We start from the raw sequence: 19994 nt of genomic DNA, 5'->3' as shown, positions 1-19994 counted from the left end.
AGTCATACTGTTGATCCAGTAATAATTTATTTGGAATCCATCCTGCGGAATAAACATGAAATGTTTATAGCAGGATATAAGGAATATCACAACCTCCATTCTAGCAAAATCCTCCACACACCATCCTTTAGAGAATGAAGGTTATTGTTTTCCCTTTCTTAAAGAAAGTTAAAGATATAGAATAAATGTACCTAATTACATACACTAAGAGCCATATGCAGTCTCATAAGCAAATATTTCCAAATAGGTTGTGGCTTAGTTCCCCCTCCCCATCTCAAAAGGAAAAAAAAATACCAGCAAGGTGAAATGGGGTGCACACAGGCACTACAAAGCTACCCTAGTCATTGAATTTTCTTCAATAATGTAGATGTTCTATATCTGTGCTGTCCAATATGTAGCCAGCAGCCACACTTTAAATGTGGCTAGTGTGACTAAGGAATCCCTTTTTCATTTTATCCATTTTAATCAACTTAAATTTTAGCCACATGTGGCTAATGGCTACAGTATCGGACAACACAGCTCTGGATGTACCTGAAAGTACATTCAACTTACTGGGGCTCACAGTTGCTCAGGCTCCACCTTAGGTAAACTAAAATCAGAGTCTCTGGAAGTAAGACCCAGGCATCAGTATTTTCTAAATTTCCCTGAGGCAAATTAATTAAAATAGCTAAGCTTCACTTTCCTCATCTGTAAATAAAATATAGAACCTACTTCATATGGTTATCATGTGAGAATTGAGATAAAGGTTAGCTGCTATTAGTATTCCAGAATAATTTTGCTATTATTTACAATTTGGAGAAAGTCACAGTTTGAAAAACAAAGCATGCTCTTAATGATGTATCCAGAGACATTTAATAAATATTCATCAATGATGAAGATAATATCTCAAAGTTGGCTAGACTTTGGGAAACGATTTGGACAATGAAAGCTATTATGGACAAAGTTTTCCAAGGGAAATTATCTCATTGTAAAAGGCTCTACAAAATGTTAAAACACAGGCCTAATTCTGGGAACCTGTGAAGGGCAACTCTTAAAATTATATGAACAGGAAGGAGAATTTACACTTTTCACCCCCACTACCTCCCAGTAGGTGGTGCACAAAAAAGAACTACAGCCGCTGACTTACAACACACAAGAGTGCTCTTTCAGTACAGCTTCAAGGTTGACTATCAGCCAAGAAAGGCATGAGAATATTTTCTTTCCTTCAGTGCTTTAGGGTGTCTCTGATTAATCCTCCTACTGTAAAAGATTAGAAAATCCTATCTAAACTCCTAACCTTAGTACATACATGGCCTGGCAACAGCAGCAGCACTTTTGCCCACCTTCAACTCTTAGGAGCGCCCCATCATCCAGGTTTTAATCTCCAATACCTCAAAAGCTCTCAGATTTCATTTCTTATGGCAGTAAATTCAGGACAAATGTTTTCCAACATGTAAGAAGTAATGGTGAAAGGGCGAAGTAGCTCCCAATGACAAATATGTGGCAAATGAACATCAAATATTATTATAGCATCATCATTGATGTAAATAATTAAAATAAATTGAGTTTGTATATGGCCCCGAGTCTATTGGCATTCCCTTCATGAACCATGTTTTCTGGAAAATGAGCTATTATATAGGGAGCCATGTAGGGAATAGACTTGTTGCTTCCTTCTCCATTCCTACTTCACTGAAATAGTTTTTGTTTCTTTGTTTAACCACAAGGGTAAAAAATCATTTTTGAAAAGTAATTTGGAAAACACATGAACTGACAATGTATTAGTCAAAAACCAAAAAGGTTGCTTCTCTGTCCTATTTCAGCTTAAATCTGGAAGCATCCTATTTGAAACAGGCTTACTTTCTCTATTTCAAAGCTTACTGTCAGGAGCAAGGCTCCTTTTCTACTCTCCCAGACACCGCTGAGAAAGGAAAAACAGATTCTTTCACATCTCATGCCAGATAAACCTAACATCTTATTAAATAAGATATGTCTTAGGTAGCCTATTTATAAATTATAGCTGCGACTATTTGTGAGACATTCCTATGGGAATAAAATGAAAAGGAATAAAATATGCATAGAATAAAAGCCTAAAACAATGGTGTACGGCAGTAAATGACATCGCTGCTCACTTATTTGCTTATGCCAGAAATCTCAAAAACATTTTCTCCACCTAAGTTATAACAGTCTTCTCAGTTCCATCTCCAAAATACATCTCAAACCTGTCCAGCTCTCTCTATCTTTACTGTGGCTCATATAGTTTAAGTACTTTCATCTCAAATGTACGACTAGAGCCTCATCCTAACGTCTCATCTCCCTGTTCTTTCTTTTGCCTCCTCCAACTCATTCTTCACACAGCAGCCACAGTGATCTTTCAAAACTACATGTCTAATCATGTCTCTGCCCACTCAAAACACTTCAGTGAAGAAGTATCAGTGAACTCCAAAAGCAACAAGTGAGAAGTCATTAAGGAATAGGATAGTCCAAACTATCACCTCATAGATTACTAATGCAAAGTTTAAAATGTTCCTTTATAAGGAAGACAGATAGTAGTTACCACTTAATCATTAATATTAGGACAGCCTGACCAGGTCCAAATAAAGTTTACAATGTCACCAATGAAGGATTCTTAGCAAAAATGTATAACCTAAATCTACCAATCCCTTCAGGACTAAATTCCAGTTTACAGGAAATGTAGAAAATAGAGAAAAGAGTTAAATAATTCCACAAGAATACATTTAGACAAATATAGACTGTGGGCCATTCCACAAGGCAAATAGCTTGGACTCTTTAAAAGGTCAATATTATGAAAAGAAAAAAGGCAGAGGATAGGAGGTGGGCATTGGTCTACACTAAGAGACTACAAAGACATAACCAAATATAATGCATGAATCTTGATGGGATCCTGACTTTAAAGGTCATATATTTATTTATATGCATATATATATATCTATATTCACACATATTTTGAAATAATTGTGTAAATCTGAATATAAAGTAGTTTACTAATTAACTTCTTTCAGTGATAATGGTACTGAGGTTATATAAAAGAGTAACCCTAACCTAAGGAGATACATGCTAAATGAGATGAACGGGGAAAAAATGGGATGCATTATGAAGGAGTGAAATGGGAAAGGAAACAATTTCAGGGCTAAGAACAGGACAGGACAGGATGTCTTGGAGAGAAAGAGAAACAGAGATGGACATGCTGAACTGGAACATCTTCCATTAAACCCCTATTACATGTTCTCACAGTTTCCTATAATCCTCATTCATAATATTTCTTATGATTCTATTTAAAAACTATGTGTGCACTTCTCCAATGTCAAAAAATCCACACCAAATAGTACTAATAAAGACTAGCTCAGTTTTGCTAATCATTATAGTCCCAATGCCTAGCATACAGAAAATACTTGTCGGCTTAAAGAATACTTTGGCTTAAAAGGAACAATTTTAGTTCAGATACTACTTAACTCACATCATAAATGTCCACTCTAGTTGGGATAATAAAAATGGCTATTAGATTTCATTATTAGAGTTGATTATTTAGATGACTGTTGAGGCTAATGAGCAGTTTTTTCCACCAGATTTGTTCACGTATTCATACTCTCATTTTCAGGTATGCTTTCTCCCCCTCTTTATGTTCTCTATCTACAATACAGAGGTGTTAAGAGACAGAAGACTGTACACTAACAACTTTATATCAAGCTTTTATTGGGTCATAGCACAGCTCTTAAAGCAGCTGAATGCAGAGGTTTAGAACCCAAAAATATCAGTAAGCATGATGCAAAAAGCACCCCCATCCCTGTGCCATTGGTTAGAAGATTGATCAGGAGAGGAAATGTAGACTGATTAAATGTGAATCCAGCCCCTCTGTTAGAACAAGAATATAAAAATAACTATTAGGACAATAACCCTGCTTACTATGGCTTCTTTTACACAGACAGCAGATGATAAAATCACAGTGAAGAAGATAATCTGGTATACAGAAATCCATATGATGCCTTATGTAAGAATGTGGGTATTATATTTCATTTTCAAGATCCATAGAACTAAACAATGACAAAATTTTGTGGAACAAATTGATAAATGCAATGCTGGTTCTACCTGTACGGTTCGTAAAAACACACAGCCTTGGGTATCTGGGTAATTTCTCTTGGTCTTGAAGATAACCACATCCAAAGTTGACAAGTCTAAGAACATAAAAGATTTTTAAAAATTGAATGCATTTAAAAATAAGTTTCCGAACACACACAGGAGACTTCTGGCCAAGATGGAGGCCTAGACTGACATGCTCCATCTCCCTCCACAACTAAGAAGGAATACAACTATCACAAAACCAGAAATAACCAGAGGTTTCAGGAAATAAATGGAAGTCCAACATATGAACTTATAAAGAAGTGGTGCTTATCCGTAAGGGTAGAAAGGACGAAACTGGGGTGGACAGGTCAAGCTGTGCTGGTGGTGGCAGCAGCGGCAATGGCAGCAGGACGGCGGTAAGTACAGGCACCCATACTTAAGGGGAGGCGAGAAGCCCCTGGAGAGCACCCCCGGCTGCAGACCAGACCCATCAGCTTACAATTCCAGTGCCAGGGAAGGCAGACCCCTATTGCCTTGGACTGTGAGCCCCAGAGCAGGTAGAGATGGAGGAGGAGGCTCCCTGTCTCTCAGCGGAGAGTGAATGGCAGGAAGCCATCTTGGACCCTCACCCCCACACAAAACACCACAGCGTGGTGGGAAGGGTTGCCCGGTTGTGACAAGTGCACAGGGCTCCACCCCCTATAGCATAGGAGGTGTGACAGCCCTGCCCAGGAAGCAAAGGTAAACACAAAACTGTCAGGATGGCACAGATCATGATAGAGATCCCGGTGACTCAGCTGACCAGACAGCAAATTTCTAATCTAACGAAGCAGCAGATAGGAAATCTTTCTGAGGCACAGTTCAGGGCTTTGATTATAAAAATGCTTACAGACCTAACAGCATATCTTAAACAAGACAGGGAAGGAATGAAGGCTAGGCTTGCTGAAATGAACAAAAACACATACGAACCTAGTGGTGAGGGGAAAAAAATCAGGGGTCAAATCAACAAATTAGAACATAGGAAAGGAACAAATAGTCAACCAGTGCAGAAAGAGGAAATGAAAAGTGAGGAAAATGAGTAGAAGATCAGAAAACTATGGGACAGCTATAAGCGGGCCAACATCCGAGTCATAGGGTTGCCAGAGGGTGAGGAGAAGGAGCTGAAAATTGTAAAATTATGTGAAAAAATAATGAAGCAGGACTTCCCTAAATTGGGGAAGGAAGTGGACTTACAGGTCCAGGAAGCACAGAGAGTTCCAAAAAAACTGGATCCAGGGAAGGCCATGCTGGGACACATTATAATCAGGATGTCATGTGGGAAGGCCACCCTCCCCTCCACACCCCCACTCTTATTAGGGTTTTCTGGACCCAAGGGTAGGTAGGACGACGACCATGTCCAGCTTGAAGCAGCTAGAGGAGCTTGAGACCTTCGCCCATTGTCCTTTACAAGATTACAAAGGGTCCTAATATTTGAGAGGGGGGGGATAGTTAATTTTTACGAACCAGGGGTATGGACTTGGGGGGGATTGCTGGGGGAGGGGGGTGCTGGGGGGAGGGGAACAAGGGGGAGAAAATTGGAACTGTTGTAACAATATAATCAATAAAAAACATTAAAAAAAAAACAAAAAACAAAAAAATTGTCTTAACAAATTTACAATGTAAAAAAAAAAAAAAAAAAGAATTAAGGATGGAGAGAGAATCTTAAAAGCAGCGGGACAGAAGAGGAGAATTACGTACAGGGGGGTCCCAATCGGAATGTCAGCTGGTTTCTCAAGGGAGACTCTGCAGCCAGGAAGGGACTGGCAGGAAATATTCAAAGGAATGAAAAGCAAAAACCTGCGGCCACGATCACTCTATCCAGCAAAGCTGTCATTCGGAATGGAGGGGCAGAGAAAGTGCTTCCAGAACAAAGTAAAACTGAAGGAGTTCATCAGATCCAAACCACTGTTATATGAAATGTTAAAGGGACTTGTTTGGGAGAAGGAGGATCAAAACTATGAACATTAAAATGAAAACTGTATCACAACAACCAACAACAGAAGCTAGGGAACCGAAACAAAGGCAAACTAAGTAGGAAACGAGAGTGTGAAGGGAATTATAGGTATGGGGAACATATTGTGGGGAGATCAGCAGGGAGGGGGAAGAGGGGAAGGGAGGGAGATGGTACAGGAATTGAGAAGCGTGGTAGGAGAGAGTGGAGTAGACAGGAAGATGTTGAGAACTATATACACAACCAATGGGCATGGACTGGGGGGCGGGGTCACTGGGTGGAGGGGAACAAAGGGAAAAGAAATTGGGACAACTGTAACAGCATAATCAATAAAGCATATTTTTTAAAAAGTTCCCTCATAAAGGATAGTAACCACTAAAATATACCTACAGAAGTAGAAACATGTCCCAGAGAAATTTAAGTAGATAATTTTTCTTTTTGGTTAAAAAAAATTCTGTAAAAGTTTTTAAAAAAATACATGGTACATAAACAATATGGTTCAGAAAACAGAGGAAAAATTTACTTTCAACTGACTTTTTTTTCTGATTTAGAGAACTGCATATTCTTCAAAATAAGCACTACTGAGTGTTTATATATGATGAAATAAAGCTAGTAAAACATTTAACAGTTTAGGATTACCATTGCTCTAATTCAAGACTTCCCTTTTTCTGTGCACTGGTAGCCTTGTGTCCAGTTTTTCAAAAGTGTTTCATGCTTTTACTAATATAGTCTAGGGGAAAAAAACTCACCCTTTATATAAAAGTGAAAACAGAAAAAAGAAGTAAAGCAATAGATTCAATTGAGCTACAAGTGGATTGACCTGTGACATTCTCTTTGATGGGAACAAGAAAGGGGTTTTGACGTTTGATTCTAAATGTAGTTGCCTCTAACTCATTGAATCCTTTATTGAATCACAGGGAGCAGAGCATATCCATAGATCAAAATAGATGGAGACACCGTACATAAATAAATGGCTATAAAAATTGATATGATTGGCTTTACATGGAAAAACCCTGTGTTCATGCTTGATAAAGCAGTTTCTATTCCCTATAAAGAACAGAAGTATAAAAGGAGATAAACACACACAGAGAATATCGAATTATCCTTTTACTCTATCTGCATACCATAAACTAGGTATAAATATAATCATTGTTCCCACAAGTGTCTATAAAAATTAATAGAAATCTATGAGCAACTTACTTAAATCCTGAATCATTTAATGATATGTCCAAGGGTGCCTCAAACTGTCAAAAAGTCAAGAGAAAAAAAACAAAAAACAACATTAATTAAATGACAATAGTTCTGAAGACCAGAACAAACCTGACAACACTATACTTGCCTAATGATGGAGAACCCATTTAACCATCATTATCTTCAGAGGCCATTCTGAAGATACACAGCACAAAAAGTCCATCAGGAATATTCTGGAGTTTATATACAATCACAAGCTTGATGTATATTTATTTCTCAAAGGGCAAATACTTTGTTTCAGGTTTGAATATCATAAATGGATTATATAATAAACAATTGGAAGGATTGTTACAAGATATAGATGACCAAAAAAGGGAAGAACTGCGTGTCTTTAGCATTTACCCTCCTGCAGTTCTTATAACAGTATGACACCAATCTAGACACCAATATCAGTCCTGGTTAGGAAGAATAATAACATATTGTTCATTACAAATAAAAATATTTGACTCCTCACCACAAGGCTAGCATTCCAAATAGCTTTTTCAGGAGTCATGCTAGATTCTTACTAATTAAGCTCTACCCTCTCACTGACCTTATTCTCAAATCCTCCAACCTCACAAGTCATTTGGCATCAAATGACATAACCACTTAAAGCTATTTACTATAAACCACACCTATGAACTTCTTTAATCCTTAGTCCTACACTTGCTTATTTAATGTGAGGCATTCATTTAGCAAAACTTTCTTGTGTTTATATTAATTGCAATTGTTATGGTCTTGAAGACTTGAGGTGGAAAGAACTGCTTTACTTGCTCACACAACTAACCAACAGAACATCAAGAATACTAAAATGCTGTTTATGGCAAGGGGGCAGCAACATGTTTAAAAAATTTCCTCTAGCCCAGTCATTTTCTGGACTTACCATTAGGTTAAAGTTCTCATCAGCACAAAACTGGATGCATTTTAAGATACTCCTTGATTTCTAAAAGAGAAAAGAGAATAAAAGACATATTACCACCCAAAAAAAAACAAAAACACTAGTTAAAACAAAAACACAAGAGGGAGAGAGAAGCAGCCAAGAAGCAAACAGTAATGAAAACATTTTCCTTATTTTTAATAAACCACCGAAGAAAATGCAGCGATTAATAAATTACAATAATGATAATGTCAAAACTCTATTGTACCTATACAAAGGCTATTTTTTACCTTCAGGTCAATGTAGTATAATCTCTGCTCTGACATATCCCACTGAGCCCAAACAAAATCTTCTGCTATCCTCTCTCTTAGGAGATGGCCAGCATTTTTAATCACCTAAAGAGGCAAAAGGATTTTAGAAATAAATAACTATTTTAAAAGAAAAATTATCTGGAATTTATTATTATTTTATCTGAATAATACATGAAAATATTTCCACAGTTTATTTTTAGCAGCCCCCCCCCAAACACATACATATGGAAAGTCTTTTCATTACTCGCTCTTCCCAAACACTTTATATTATTTTACTCTATTCCTAGTTTAACAGACAAGCTGGTTTTGTTAGAGGCAAAGCCTTTGACACCTAGCAAAAATCAATAGCTAGGTTAATAGAAGATTCAGACCTTCCTGTTCTGGACATACCCACTCAGGTCTCTGCAGACAAGAGGCCTTCACAGAGGATGGGATGCTGAGGAAAAAATTCAGGCCCACCCTGGCCAAGTGGCTCAGTTGGTTGGAGCATTATCCCATATGCCAAAAGATTTCAGGTTCAATGTCTGGTCAGGGCACATAGCTACATTGTAGGTTCTGCCCCTAGTCAGGATGAGTATGGGAGGCAACCATTTGATCTCTCTCTCTCTCTCTCTCTCTCTCTCTCTCTCTCTCTCTCTCTCTCTCTCTCTCTTCGCCTTTCTCTCTATATAAAATCAAGAAACATATCCTCAGGTGAGGATTTGAAAAAAAAAAGCTCAGGCCTAAGACAAGGCAAAGCTTCCCACCCCTGTATTCCTATGGCACCTTGGTTGGTACAATACAAAAGTAATGTCCGACTTTTTTAAAAGAAAGTTTTAGATAGTATTTATTAAATTTGAGCCTCTTCTTATAATTTTTTGATGTCACAGTGACTAATTTATACCTTATCTTTTCAGATTATCAAAGTATTGTTCATAATCATCCTCAATATTTGTATCCATGTTCATCCCATTTAAAAACCACATTAGAAACGTTTTATTCTATGAGTTTCATAAAGGTACCAGTGCAAGTACAGCAGCAAAGTCTATTCACAGCACTTATGGGGACGATGCAGTGACTGAAAGAAGTTGCAGGAGGTAGTTTTCCCGTTTCTGAAGTGGGGATTTCAGTTTGAAAAATGAGCCAAAAGAGGGTTGTCCAAAAAAACTTGATTCCGAAGTGTTGGAAGCTGTTGTCACAGAAAATCCCACCATTACCTCTAAGGAACTTGCAGAACAATTTAATGTAGCCAATAAAACTGTGCTATGCCAACTGAAAAGCATTGAAAAGGTTTCAGTAGTTGGAAAATGGGTCCCACACGAACTGTCTCCAGAGAATCTGCAATAGCGTGTTGCTTGTTGTGAATCATTGCTTTCGTGACACCTTCAGGCACCATTTTTAGGTAGGCTTGTTACAGGTGCTGAGAAGTGGATCCTTTACCATAACATTAAATGCCACCAATCATGGATCAGTTGAGGAGGAAGAAGAGTTCAACTAAGAGGAGGACTTCATCCAACGAAGATCATGTTGAGTGTATGGTGGGGTATGAAAAGGAATTGTCCATTATGAACTGTTAGACAACAACCAAACAATTACTGCTAATCTTTACTGAGAACAACTTTGGTTTGAAAGCAGTTTTGAACCAAAAGTGAGCCTCCTTAGTCAACAGAAAGGGTGTGATTTTCCATCATGATAATGCTTGTCCTCACACAGCTCGACTCACCAAAAATTTCTTGAAAGAGCTCAGTTGGGAAATACTGCTTCATCCTCCTGACGTTGCTCCTTCTGATTATCACTTGTTTCGGGGACTACAGAACCATTTTGATGGTCTTAGGTTGACATCAAGAGAAGATGTTGAAAATGAGTTGGATTCATATTTTCTTCAAAACCTAAAGAATTTTTCAAGTGTGGTGTTTATAAGCTAGTTGACAGATGGAATGAGGTTCTAGAACGCAAATGTTATGTTAATGAATAAATATTTTCATAATCATGGGCTTTTTCATTTTTAAAATAGACCTCAAAATCGGACATTATTTTTGCACCAACCTTATATTTCAGTTACATTTTAATTAATATTGTAAGTCTCCCCATTAGTATGCACTTTTCTATAACACCTTCATATTCTCAACGTCTTGTTTCCAGCACACAACAGTACTCAAGGAATGCTTATTCAAAAGAAGAAAAATGAGATAAGGTATTTAAATTGCCAAGGACATTACAAGCTTAATACAAGGAATTAAGTATTCGCTTTCTTCAAAATGCTTACATAGCAAAAGTACTCTATTATATATTGGGGCAGATGAGTAAAGAATATAGACAGGTTGAGGTAGAAGAAATTAGCAAAAGAGGGACCATCAAAATGGTCCACTTTCATGTCTAAACCCTCTCTAACCCAGAACTCATGGAAGGCACAGAGCATGCAGAATCGTGCACCTATGTTTCTGGCTTGCAAATGTCCATTACCCTTAGGCTGGAGAAACGTGATGCTGGAGAAAAGATCCCAGAGAACCTGTTTCTAAACCTTGGAAAACTCATCTTGTTTCCTTTTTTTTTTTTTTTAATATGTTAGGTTGGAGTAGATTTGGGCACTCTTTCAGATAAGGGTATATACTGACAAGAGCCTCATCACTGGAGTGTGGCAACCTGGGTTCACATCTCAGTTTCGCACCTATCTAGAGCTATGTCACCTCTGCGTGCCTTAGTTGTGGTTCTCCCTAAAAATGGGGATAAGTCTAATGCCACGTCTATCGTGCAAGAATATGGTGAGGACTACATGGAACCACACACTGCCTCAAGGAGCTGCTGTCTAAGCCTTTAAGAATGAAGGCAGAAGTGCTTCTCTCAGTTCTGTATCTATAGCCATTCCCAGTTACTGACTTCTACTTGCTTATTTAAATTTCACCCCAAAAGTCTCATCATTGGCTTTGGGTTTCTACCTTGTTCTTTCCTCCCTGATCTGCCCTTTTTCTGAGCACTGGCCCTGATCTTGCCCTCCCACCCTCTTAGCCACTGGTGACCCAGTGCTCCTGACATACATGTTCTTCTGGTCATTTTCTACACCAGCCTCTTGATTCGAGGCAATCAATAGTAGATACATATAATAATTGCCCTTTTCCATTTCAATTTTCTTCACATAACTTTAAAATTAAAATCTTCAGAAAAAAAAACTGATTTGATGCAGACTATTTAAATATTGAAGGAAATAATTTTAAATATCAATAAGATATTAACATCTCATACAAATTGTCAAGAAAAAAGACTGCCCAGTAGAAAAATAGACAAGGAAACAACTAAGCAACTTTTAGAAAAAGGAATGCAAATAGCCAATAAGCATAGTAGATGCACTAACTCATTAATATTAAGGGAAATGCAGACTAATGATATCAACTTATACCCATAGAACTGGATTTTTTTAAAGACAAATACACCTATTAGCAGTATGGATAGAGGAAAGGGTTTTGTTATACTTTTCTTGTAAAACTGCAAATAGCTCCTTTTTTTTGAAAAGCAATCTTCCAGAATATGTTGAAATTTATTAAAGCATCAACCCAGTTATCCATCCCTGAGGATTTAAACCCAAGATATATGTGTACCAAATATGTAAAGCTAGAGACACAAAAATGTTTGTGACAATTTCTAATGCAAACAAATAAAATTTAAAAATGGTACTCAAGCAAATGCCCATCTATGGGAGGATGGCTGAAAACTGTACATTCATGTTGGAGACTGTTATGCACTTCTAAAGAGAATAAACTGGTACTATTCTAGTTGACTTGCAGTTAATTCCACAAAGGTGAATGAGGAAGGAGTGAACAATAAACAAATCCCTGTATTGTCAGGGGTGATGATACACATATAGAGAAAAGTATGAAAGGATACATAGTAGGTCATGAATGAAAGTTAAAGGTGAAAAGGTGAGGGAGAAGTAGAAAACAAGAAAAAAAAAAAAGAAAATTGAACTACATAAAGCTCTAGCATATATGTTATAATCCCATTTATTATATATTTATATATATGTATCTATGTATAAAAATTAGAGAAAAAAGTTATATCTCTCTGTGGTAACCTATATGATACCCCTGATATATTACGTAAAATGCAAAAACAGTAGCAGCAAATTAATATATATGTTATGATTCTATTTTGGTAAAAATGACTGAATCCTTATATACATGCACCCAAGCTAGGTAAAAGATGTGGAAAGAGTCACACAAGGCTAGCATTATTAGTTATCTCAGAAGACTGAGATTAGAGGCTAAGATAGAGGTAAAGGAAACTCCTTTCTGTATTTTGTATTAGTTCACATTTTACAACAGCAAGACTATAATTTGAAAGCTATCAAATAAAGAAAATGTTATGCTCCTGTAACATTAACCTAACTTTAACAGTCTAGAATGTCACTCTTTGTGGAAAAGAACTCCAAGCAAAAGGAATTTCAAATATTTACCACTCTATTTCCACCATCTTGGATGACTTGGATATGAAATTGTTCAATATCTTTAAACAAAGAAAAAATAGAAATATAATTTAACCTCCATGAAAAACATGCAGTACTCTTTTCACCTAACTACTGTGAATAATTTTTTATTGAAAAACAGAAATTAGACAACTGGCTGAAAATTATTATCACAGAGAGAGCAATTTCACAATGAAAGTTCAAAATACAGCCCACCTTTCTTCAACCCCCTTCATAGTCTGCTACAAGTCCAGCATTTACTCTGCTTCTCAATATTAACAATACACACATTTAACCTTTCTTCTCCCCTGTCTTCCCTCAACAAGAATTTGCCCCCCCCCCATATCATCAGTCTTATGTACAGCTAAGAAGGGTCCATTTCACAGGGTTTATCTTCAGTTTCCAAACACCAAACACCTGTTTGTATGAAAATATCAGATAGAAAACTCATACAAGATATCTGGGGGGAGGCATTTTTATAGGAACCATTTACACATTAACAAAACTCTAAACATTTTGGGTCAATTTGTAAATGATCCCTTTCTCTCAGTAAACAATTTAGATTCAGTCACCATACTTACCTTCTGTCAGTTCTAGTTACAAAAATGTGAGACAGACAGTTAAGCAAGAGTATAGGAACTAAACACAAGCCTAACCCCTCAGGTTTGTTTTTTCAATTATAAATTAGCAGTTTAATCTTATAACATGAAAGGTGGCTTATTAGATAAAACCCACCATTGAGTTTTGCCCTTTCTCTTTCCAACCCCCAATGTGAAAACATCATTAATGCCCAGGATGAGGAAACAGAGCAGAGTATGAAGGAACAAGAAGTGAGGGCCAAAGGAAAAGCCCTTCCACAGGAGTCCTAGGTCTCAAATGGACATCAAAGGTCAGCAGACCCTCAGCGCTGGTGAATGGACCCCTAGAAGACTGTTATGTCCCATACTTCATTAGATGTGCCACTCACGAAGTCCCCATACACCACCTGGGATGCACTTACATTTCTCTTCTGAAATCAGTAACAGATGGTTCTGTGGAAGAGGAGGACTGTCAACATGCGGGTAGAGGAACTGCAAAAAGAAAATTAATCAAAACTATAGGCAACTACCTTGCTTCTACAACTATTTCAAAAGTTGTTCTTGATCACTACACTACTACGTACCATAGAAAGGACTGGGAACCTCAGAATAATTTAGGTGGGTAACATGCATGCACACAATACAGATGGGAGCAAGCAGGAAAATGGAACACTCTCAGGAGCTCAGTTTTCCAGAGGGAAATTGATCGCAGGTCCAACATAATTCATTTAAACAGTAAGGCTAAAGTGTAAGCTATTTCTAGGGATGGTGCTTTCTATTTAGAATATGTGATTCTGAAGCCAATCAGAAACAACGTAACAACATGTGTACAGTAAGTTGTATTTCACATGTACAAAATAAGGGTGATCAGTACATTTGTTGTGCAACTAAATCCTAGTATTTAATTTGAGAACTAAGTAAACATACTCTCCATTACAACTTCCAAAGTCCCACATCCAAGAGACAAAGCACACCATAGCCAGGGACTTTCCAAGAGAGGACAGAGAATCACAGTGTGGCAAGCGGTGGAGGACTTACAAGCCTCAAACATAGTGACTGCCCCGGAGAAGGAAAGGCTTGATCCACCCCATGCCTCCCCATCTGTGCTCTCACATGTGTGACAAGCAGGCAGCCAGAAACCCACAGCCTGACGCTGTCAACTGTGATGTGAGGAAACACTGGCTATGGGATGACTCCAGTAACTCAACAGGTTCACTTAGTAACATGTAAGCTTACTAGATAAGATCCACCAGTGAATTTTGCTTTTTCCCTCCAAACTTGAAAGCATAATGAAAGAACATAACCTTCTATGTCCCTATGCTATATTTGGCTTATTCTCTACAGACTAGGAAAATTTTGACAAAATATATTATCTGGTGTCTTAACTTTTCATAATGACAAATTAGAAAAACAACTGGTCAATTTTTAAAATTACTTGTAGTCAGGTTCAGACACAGCTCTACACATGCAGGGTTTGGGTTTTATTTTTGTTTGTTTCTTTTTTGTTTTGGTTTTGGGGGGGGTTGCCTTGTGAGTAGGAATCTGTATATATTTTAGGGAAATATTTATCTTCACAAATATGGAGCCCTGATTGTTAATATTCATCACTGGAAAGTATGCACTACAGGAATGTAGATGGGTGTCTAATTATTCACTGGAACTATCTAGAAGATGCATCTCATGCTGCTATGGAACTCTCAAAGGGCATCAAATTAGGATCCAAACCCCCTTCACTGCTGTTCTGCTGAAGTTCCTTTGTGAAGGGGGTCAAGATGGCACATGCACACTTAGGGAAATGGTGTTTCTCTAAAGGGGAGAGGGAGGGAAGGAGAGACAGGAAGGTGGAGATTTGCCATGGATGGAGGTTTGAATTTGTTTCTCTCTCCTGGGGTATAGATAGGCATGAGGAACGGAGATAGGATCACAAGGTTAGTATAACTTTTACTTTATTTGGGTGGAGACATTTCCTTTGGCCTATGGGTACAGTTATACATCATGTACTTTTTTTTTTTTAATTTGAAATAAAATTCAATATTTTAACTATTTTAAGATATACAATTTAGTAGTTTTTTTGATATATTCATAATGCCACACAACCAAATACTTATAAAAACTTTTCCCTTCCCAGGTTCAAATTCCCTTTATGTGTCCCAACCCTTCAATAACATCGCCATAGCCTAGAGATCCCTGGGTGGAGATGCTGAGGAAGCCAAGTGAACAGGTCAGCGTGGGGAAGTGTGCTGTGTCCCACAGTCACCCCTGTACTGATGACAGTGTAAACAGGGTGGATTCCTGGCAAAGGGGGAATGCAGCTCAGGAACTCCACACCAAGCCTTGTCTGGAAGCAAGCAGCATCCCACACAGTGAAGCCAGGAGTGGTGGCAAAAATGCACAGCTGCAAGGACTGCTGACAGTGGAGGCCAGATAGATGACAGGCTGTCCCCTTTCCTGACACGCACTGCAAGAGGGAGACCACTGGCTCGAGGTTGGGAGTGAGTGGCAGGAAAAGGAGACAGATACTTCACGTTAAACAAGAAAATTGTACTGCAGCACTGCATGAGCAAGTGTCTGTGTTAGCTATATTCTATAAAGTCACCACAAACTCTGAATACTGACCATTGTTCCTAGGGGAAATAGAAGGATAGCTTCCTATGAGACTCTAGTCACAACACTGGTCAACAAATTAACATTTAACTTTGTTTAATGCATATTTCTGTTTAAAGATACCTGATCTGCGATGTATTGTTGATTCATTAGCCTTGAACTCACAGTCAACAGCACTATAAACTCATGCCTGAATAAAGCTTATCTAACTAAAACACATATTTTCTCTGTAAAGCACATCACAGCTTTCTTGCATTTAGGAACACTGGACAGCACTTCAGTAATAGGCTCAGGGACATTTTAAGCAGTGAAATTACTAACAAAAAATCCCAAATTCAAAAAATCATGGCACTAAATAAAACCCAAAACCAACATTTGTTTACATTATGAGAAGTGAATCAAGAAGTCAGAATGTCCCCTTGTTTGACCTCAGCTGGAAATGTGTGCATTGGGTAACAAGTTTTTCACCACTTTAAAGATGTCTGCAAATGACTGTGAAAGCACCATGAGTATTATTGAATTTGGCGTTACAAATACATTTTAGCAAGTGGTAGAATTCATAAGTTCAGAATGTGCAAGTAATGAGGATTGACTGTATCTAGTCTACCTGCATTATGCACACAGTGCTTCTGCATTAATTTATGGAGTTGATAAATTATGGGATTAAGTCATTTAATCACAGATATTTAATCTGGCAACTATATGAATACATTAAACTATTTCAAACTTACCTTAAATGAGTTTTGATATTCAATATTTTATTGTAAAATGCTACCTTACTATCAGACAACCTATGACATAATAGAGAAAGAGGAACTGGGTTTGAGTTTTAAAGATTCCCATGTTTGAAAAGAAAGGGCTGATAATTCCTGCTATACCATTTATCAGAGTTCTTCGAGGATTAAATGTGATAACGCGTGGGAAAGCACCTTGTAAATACCATTTTCTCTAGGTTCATGCCTTTTGATTAATTAAATGATTTGCTCACTTACCTGTACCCAAACATAGCTATCCACTGCTTTTAGAACCTTCACATTGTTCACGGGGTGGATTTCGACCAACAGAGTTAAGCACTTTGATCCTACAAAGTAATGGAGGCTTTGAGAAATGAAGACCAGAATATCACACATTATCTTCTCCACAGAGGTCTGAACTTGGGAAATGTAAATGTGTTGCCTATTATATTACACAAAGAAAACTAATTTTCTTAAAATTTACTGTGACATTTCTTAAAACCCCAAACAGATACAGAAAAGATCATAAAGGAGAAGTCAATGTGAATGGAGTGAAGAGCAACTTCCTCCCATTCCTCAGCCAATTTTGGCACAGCTTTGCAGGCCCTCTCAGCTTCTAAGTCTACAAAACACAACTCACTCAGCATCACTCCCATTCTGCAGCATGATGGAAAACACTGTTTGCATATGAAAATGTAAAGATATTTCTGACACATGAACAAGTCACAGCTGACAGCACCCATCAGTAGGACAGGGCCTTGGCTTCCTCAGGAATGGTGGCAGTGGTGGAGCTGCTCTGATACAGACCCACTTACTTTCTCAGTGTCACATTTGAGCAAATGTCATCAAAGATAGCAATTAGGAGGAAGTCCTTGTACTCTGGCTATAATGGGATCATCACAGATATCCAAATTTAGGCTAAAAGTTCCCCTCTCCCAAGTTAAACCTCAAAAGGAGTTGCCTTATATTTGAGTACTGAGAAAGACTCTAATATTATCAGGCACTTTGCAAGGACTTTATTTTGAATAACAATGTACAATTTGGGGATGGCATCGCAGCCTGGAATTGAATCAAAGCCAGTTTTCACTGTATAAATAAATAACCTGACAGCACTGCTTCATTTAATTTTTTTTTAAAGGCAAAGGATGTAAAACAATTGCTGGGACAGTCCTCCTCACTGCAAGGACTGGATATCTCTATAAACATGATTTTAAAGATTACTTATAAATCAAGACAGTGAGTGAATTATTATGTGGGATCACAAATACACAACAACAAAACAAATGAAAATCAAATTGTTGTTTGGCCAATGGGTACTTGTAGCTTAAAAATCCAGAATCATGTATCAATTGTTGTATTACTAAAGGTTGTATTACTAAAAAATGGGATAGAGATAAAGGTGAGGTGCTTCAGAAATCTGCTTGATGACTCAAAAGATGGCTCTAAGCATAAATAAAGACATTGGTGTCAAAGCGACTTGTGGTAGAAAATAGAACAGAAATTTTCTGTGAAATGTGAGAATGAGATCAACTGGAATTGAAAAATAAAAAAAATATTTTTAAAAATATGAAAATGAGAAAAAAGCAATTTTCCTTATGTTATTTTAATTATATATAACTACATTAATATATTAACTAGTAGAGCTGACATTTGACTATTTTATTTCTTGCCCTAAAAACGTTTATATTTCAATTGGAAAAAACCTTTTCAGGGAGCAGGCAGAAGAATCTTCTCATTGGAAAATAAGGAATCACCTTATATGTGGCCTCTTTGGCAGTGAACTTGTACCCAAGTGAGATAAGCAGCTATCAGCTAAATTAACTTGCCTTGAAAAATGGTAGGATATTCAAGGGCAGAAACCATCTTCCTACACTAATATTTCCTTTCTTTAGAGCAGCCGTGACACTTAACTAATATAATTAGCATAATGATAAGAGTAATCATGCAAATGGGAAAGTCTCTCAATAACATACCATGTGCTTTCATAGTGTAACAGAAATCAGTTCTAGTGTAAGCTCCGCTACTAACCTAATATATACTTTTCAGCAAGCCACAAAGATTTCCTAAGCCTCTCAGTACCTTGTTATTTAAAAAATAAAATGAAAAACTACAGAACCAGATTATTTCTACAATTACGCTCAACCATAAAAATCCCATGATTCCATGATGTGTTTAAAGATGTCTTCAGGATTTAGAGAATCCAGGTTTCAGTGGAGCCTGGGAGGGCAACACTGAAGGTAAGACAGGCCGGGCAGGACCAGCACATCCAGGAAGTAGAAACGGTAGGTTCAGAAGCCACAACACAGATGAACCTCTAGGGCATTATGCTAGGTGAAATCAGTTAGAGAAAGACAAATACCATCTGATCTGTATTATATGTGAAATCAAAAAAAAAAAAAAAAAAAAAACACATATACTTATTTATATATGAAAACCACCTCAAAGTCACAGAGAACAGATCAATGGTTGCAAGAGGGGGCAGGTAGAGTGGGGAGAGAAATGGTGAATGGTTTTTTTTTTGTTTTTTGTTTTTTTAGTTTAAATAAACTGAATACAAATTTTAGGAAAAAAGCACAGGAATAGGCATGGCATGGGAGGGTGAAGAGTGGGCAAAAGAAGCTGGTCTGATGCAGGTAAAGGTACATGTTGAGAAACTGTGACAGGTTAGAAAAGTCCCTTTGGACCTGGTTCTGAAGAAGCTCTGGGTATTGGAGCACTTGAATCAAAACCATAGCTCCATGGAGTGGCTACAGCATTTAACTGTCTATAATGGTACTTGGGCGATCCTAGTGGCAGTAGATCCCAACATATGTGGTCACCTCAACTGCTGCCCAGTGGAGATCTCTGTGCTTTGGAGTTAATGAATTCCCCAGAAGAGGGTGAAGAGGGCAGCTGGGCTGCTATGGGTGCCGTTTGCTAAATAAAACATGAACTCTGGCATGGCACTGTTGATAAAAACTATATTGTAAAGTGAATGGATTGAGGAACCTTAACTTCCGTATGAAAGATGTTACAGTTTGTCTCATTTGCAATGGGAAAAAATCTCATTATAAACAATGGAGTGTTAAATAACACCTTTAGGCCAACTACACATTATAACGGCTTACCAAGTCCTTCATGGACAGATAAAATAAGCCTTTTCAAAATATGTATTCTTTTTTTTTCTTTTTTTATGTCCC

At 37.6% G+C, this 19994-nt stretch overlaps 1 protein-coding gene across 1 annotated transcript in view; it reads right to left on the bottom strand.

The window, feature by feature from the left end:
* GSAP (gamma-secretase activating protein) overlaps positions 1-19994 on the bottom strand; it is a 99940-nt gene that overhangs the window by 57728 nt on the left and 22218 nt on the right. The window contains exons 6-12 of the mRNA XM_090287306.1: positions 17074-17162; positions 13900-13969; positions 12891-12940; positions 8444-8548; positions 8160-8219; positions 7247-7290; positions 4084-4169 (exon numbers count right to left, since the gene is read on the bottom strand). Of these exons, the coding sequence (XP_090143432.1) occupies positions 4084-4169; positions 7247-7290; positions 8160-8219; positions 8444-8548; positions 12891-12940; positions 13900-13969; positions 17074-17162 (504 nt within the window). The remainder of the gene's footprint in view (positions 1-4083; positions 4170-7246; positions 7291-8159; positions 8220-8443; positions 8549-12890; positions 12941-13899; positions 13970-17073; positions 17163-19994) is intronic.

This window comes from Furipterus horrens, unplaced genomic scaffold, assembly GCF_987537825.1.
Source record: "Furipterus horrens unplaced genomic scaffold, mFurHor1.1.pri manual_scaffold_9, whole genome shotgun sequence".
Lineage (NCBI taxonomy): Eukaryota > Metazoa > Chordata > Mammalia > Chiroptera > Furipteridae > Furipterus > Furipterus horrens.
Note: the sequence above shows the minus strand (reverse complement) of the source record. Positions and strands in the feature narration are given on the sequence as shown.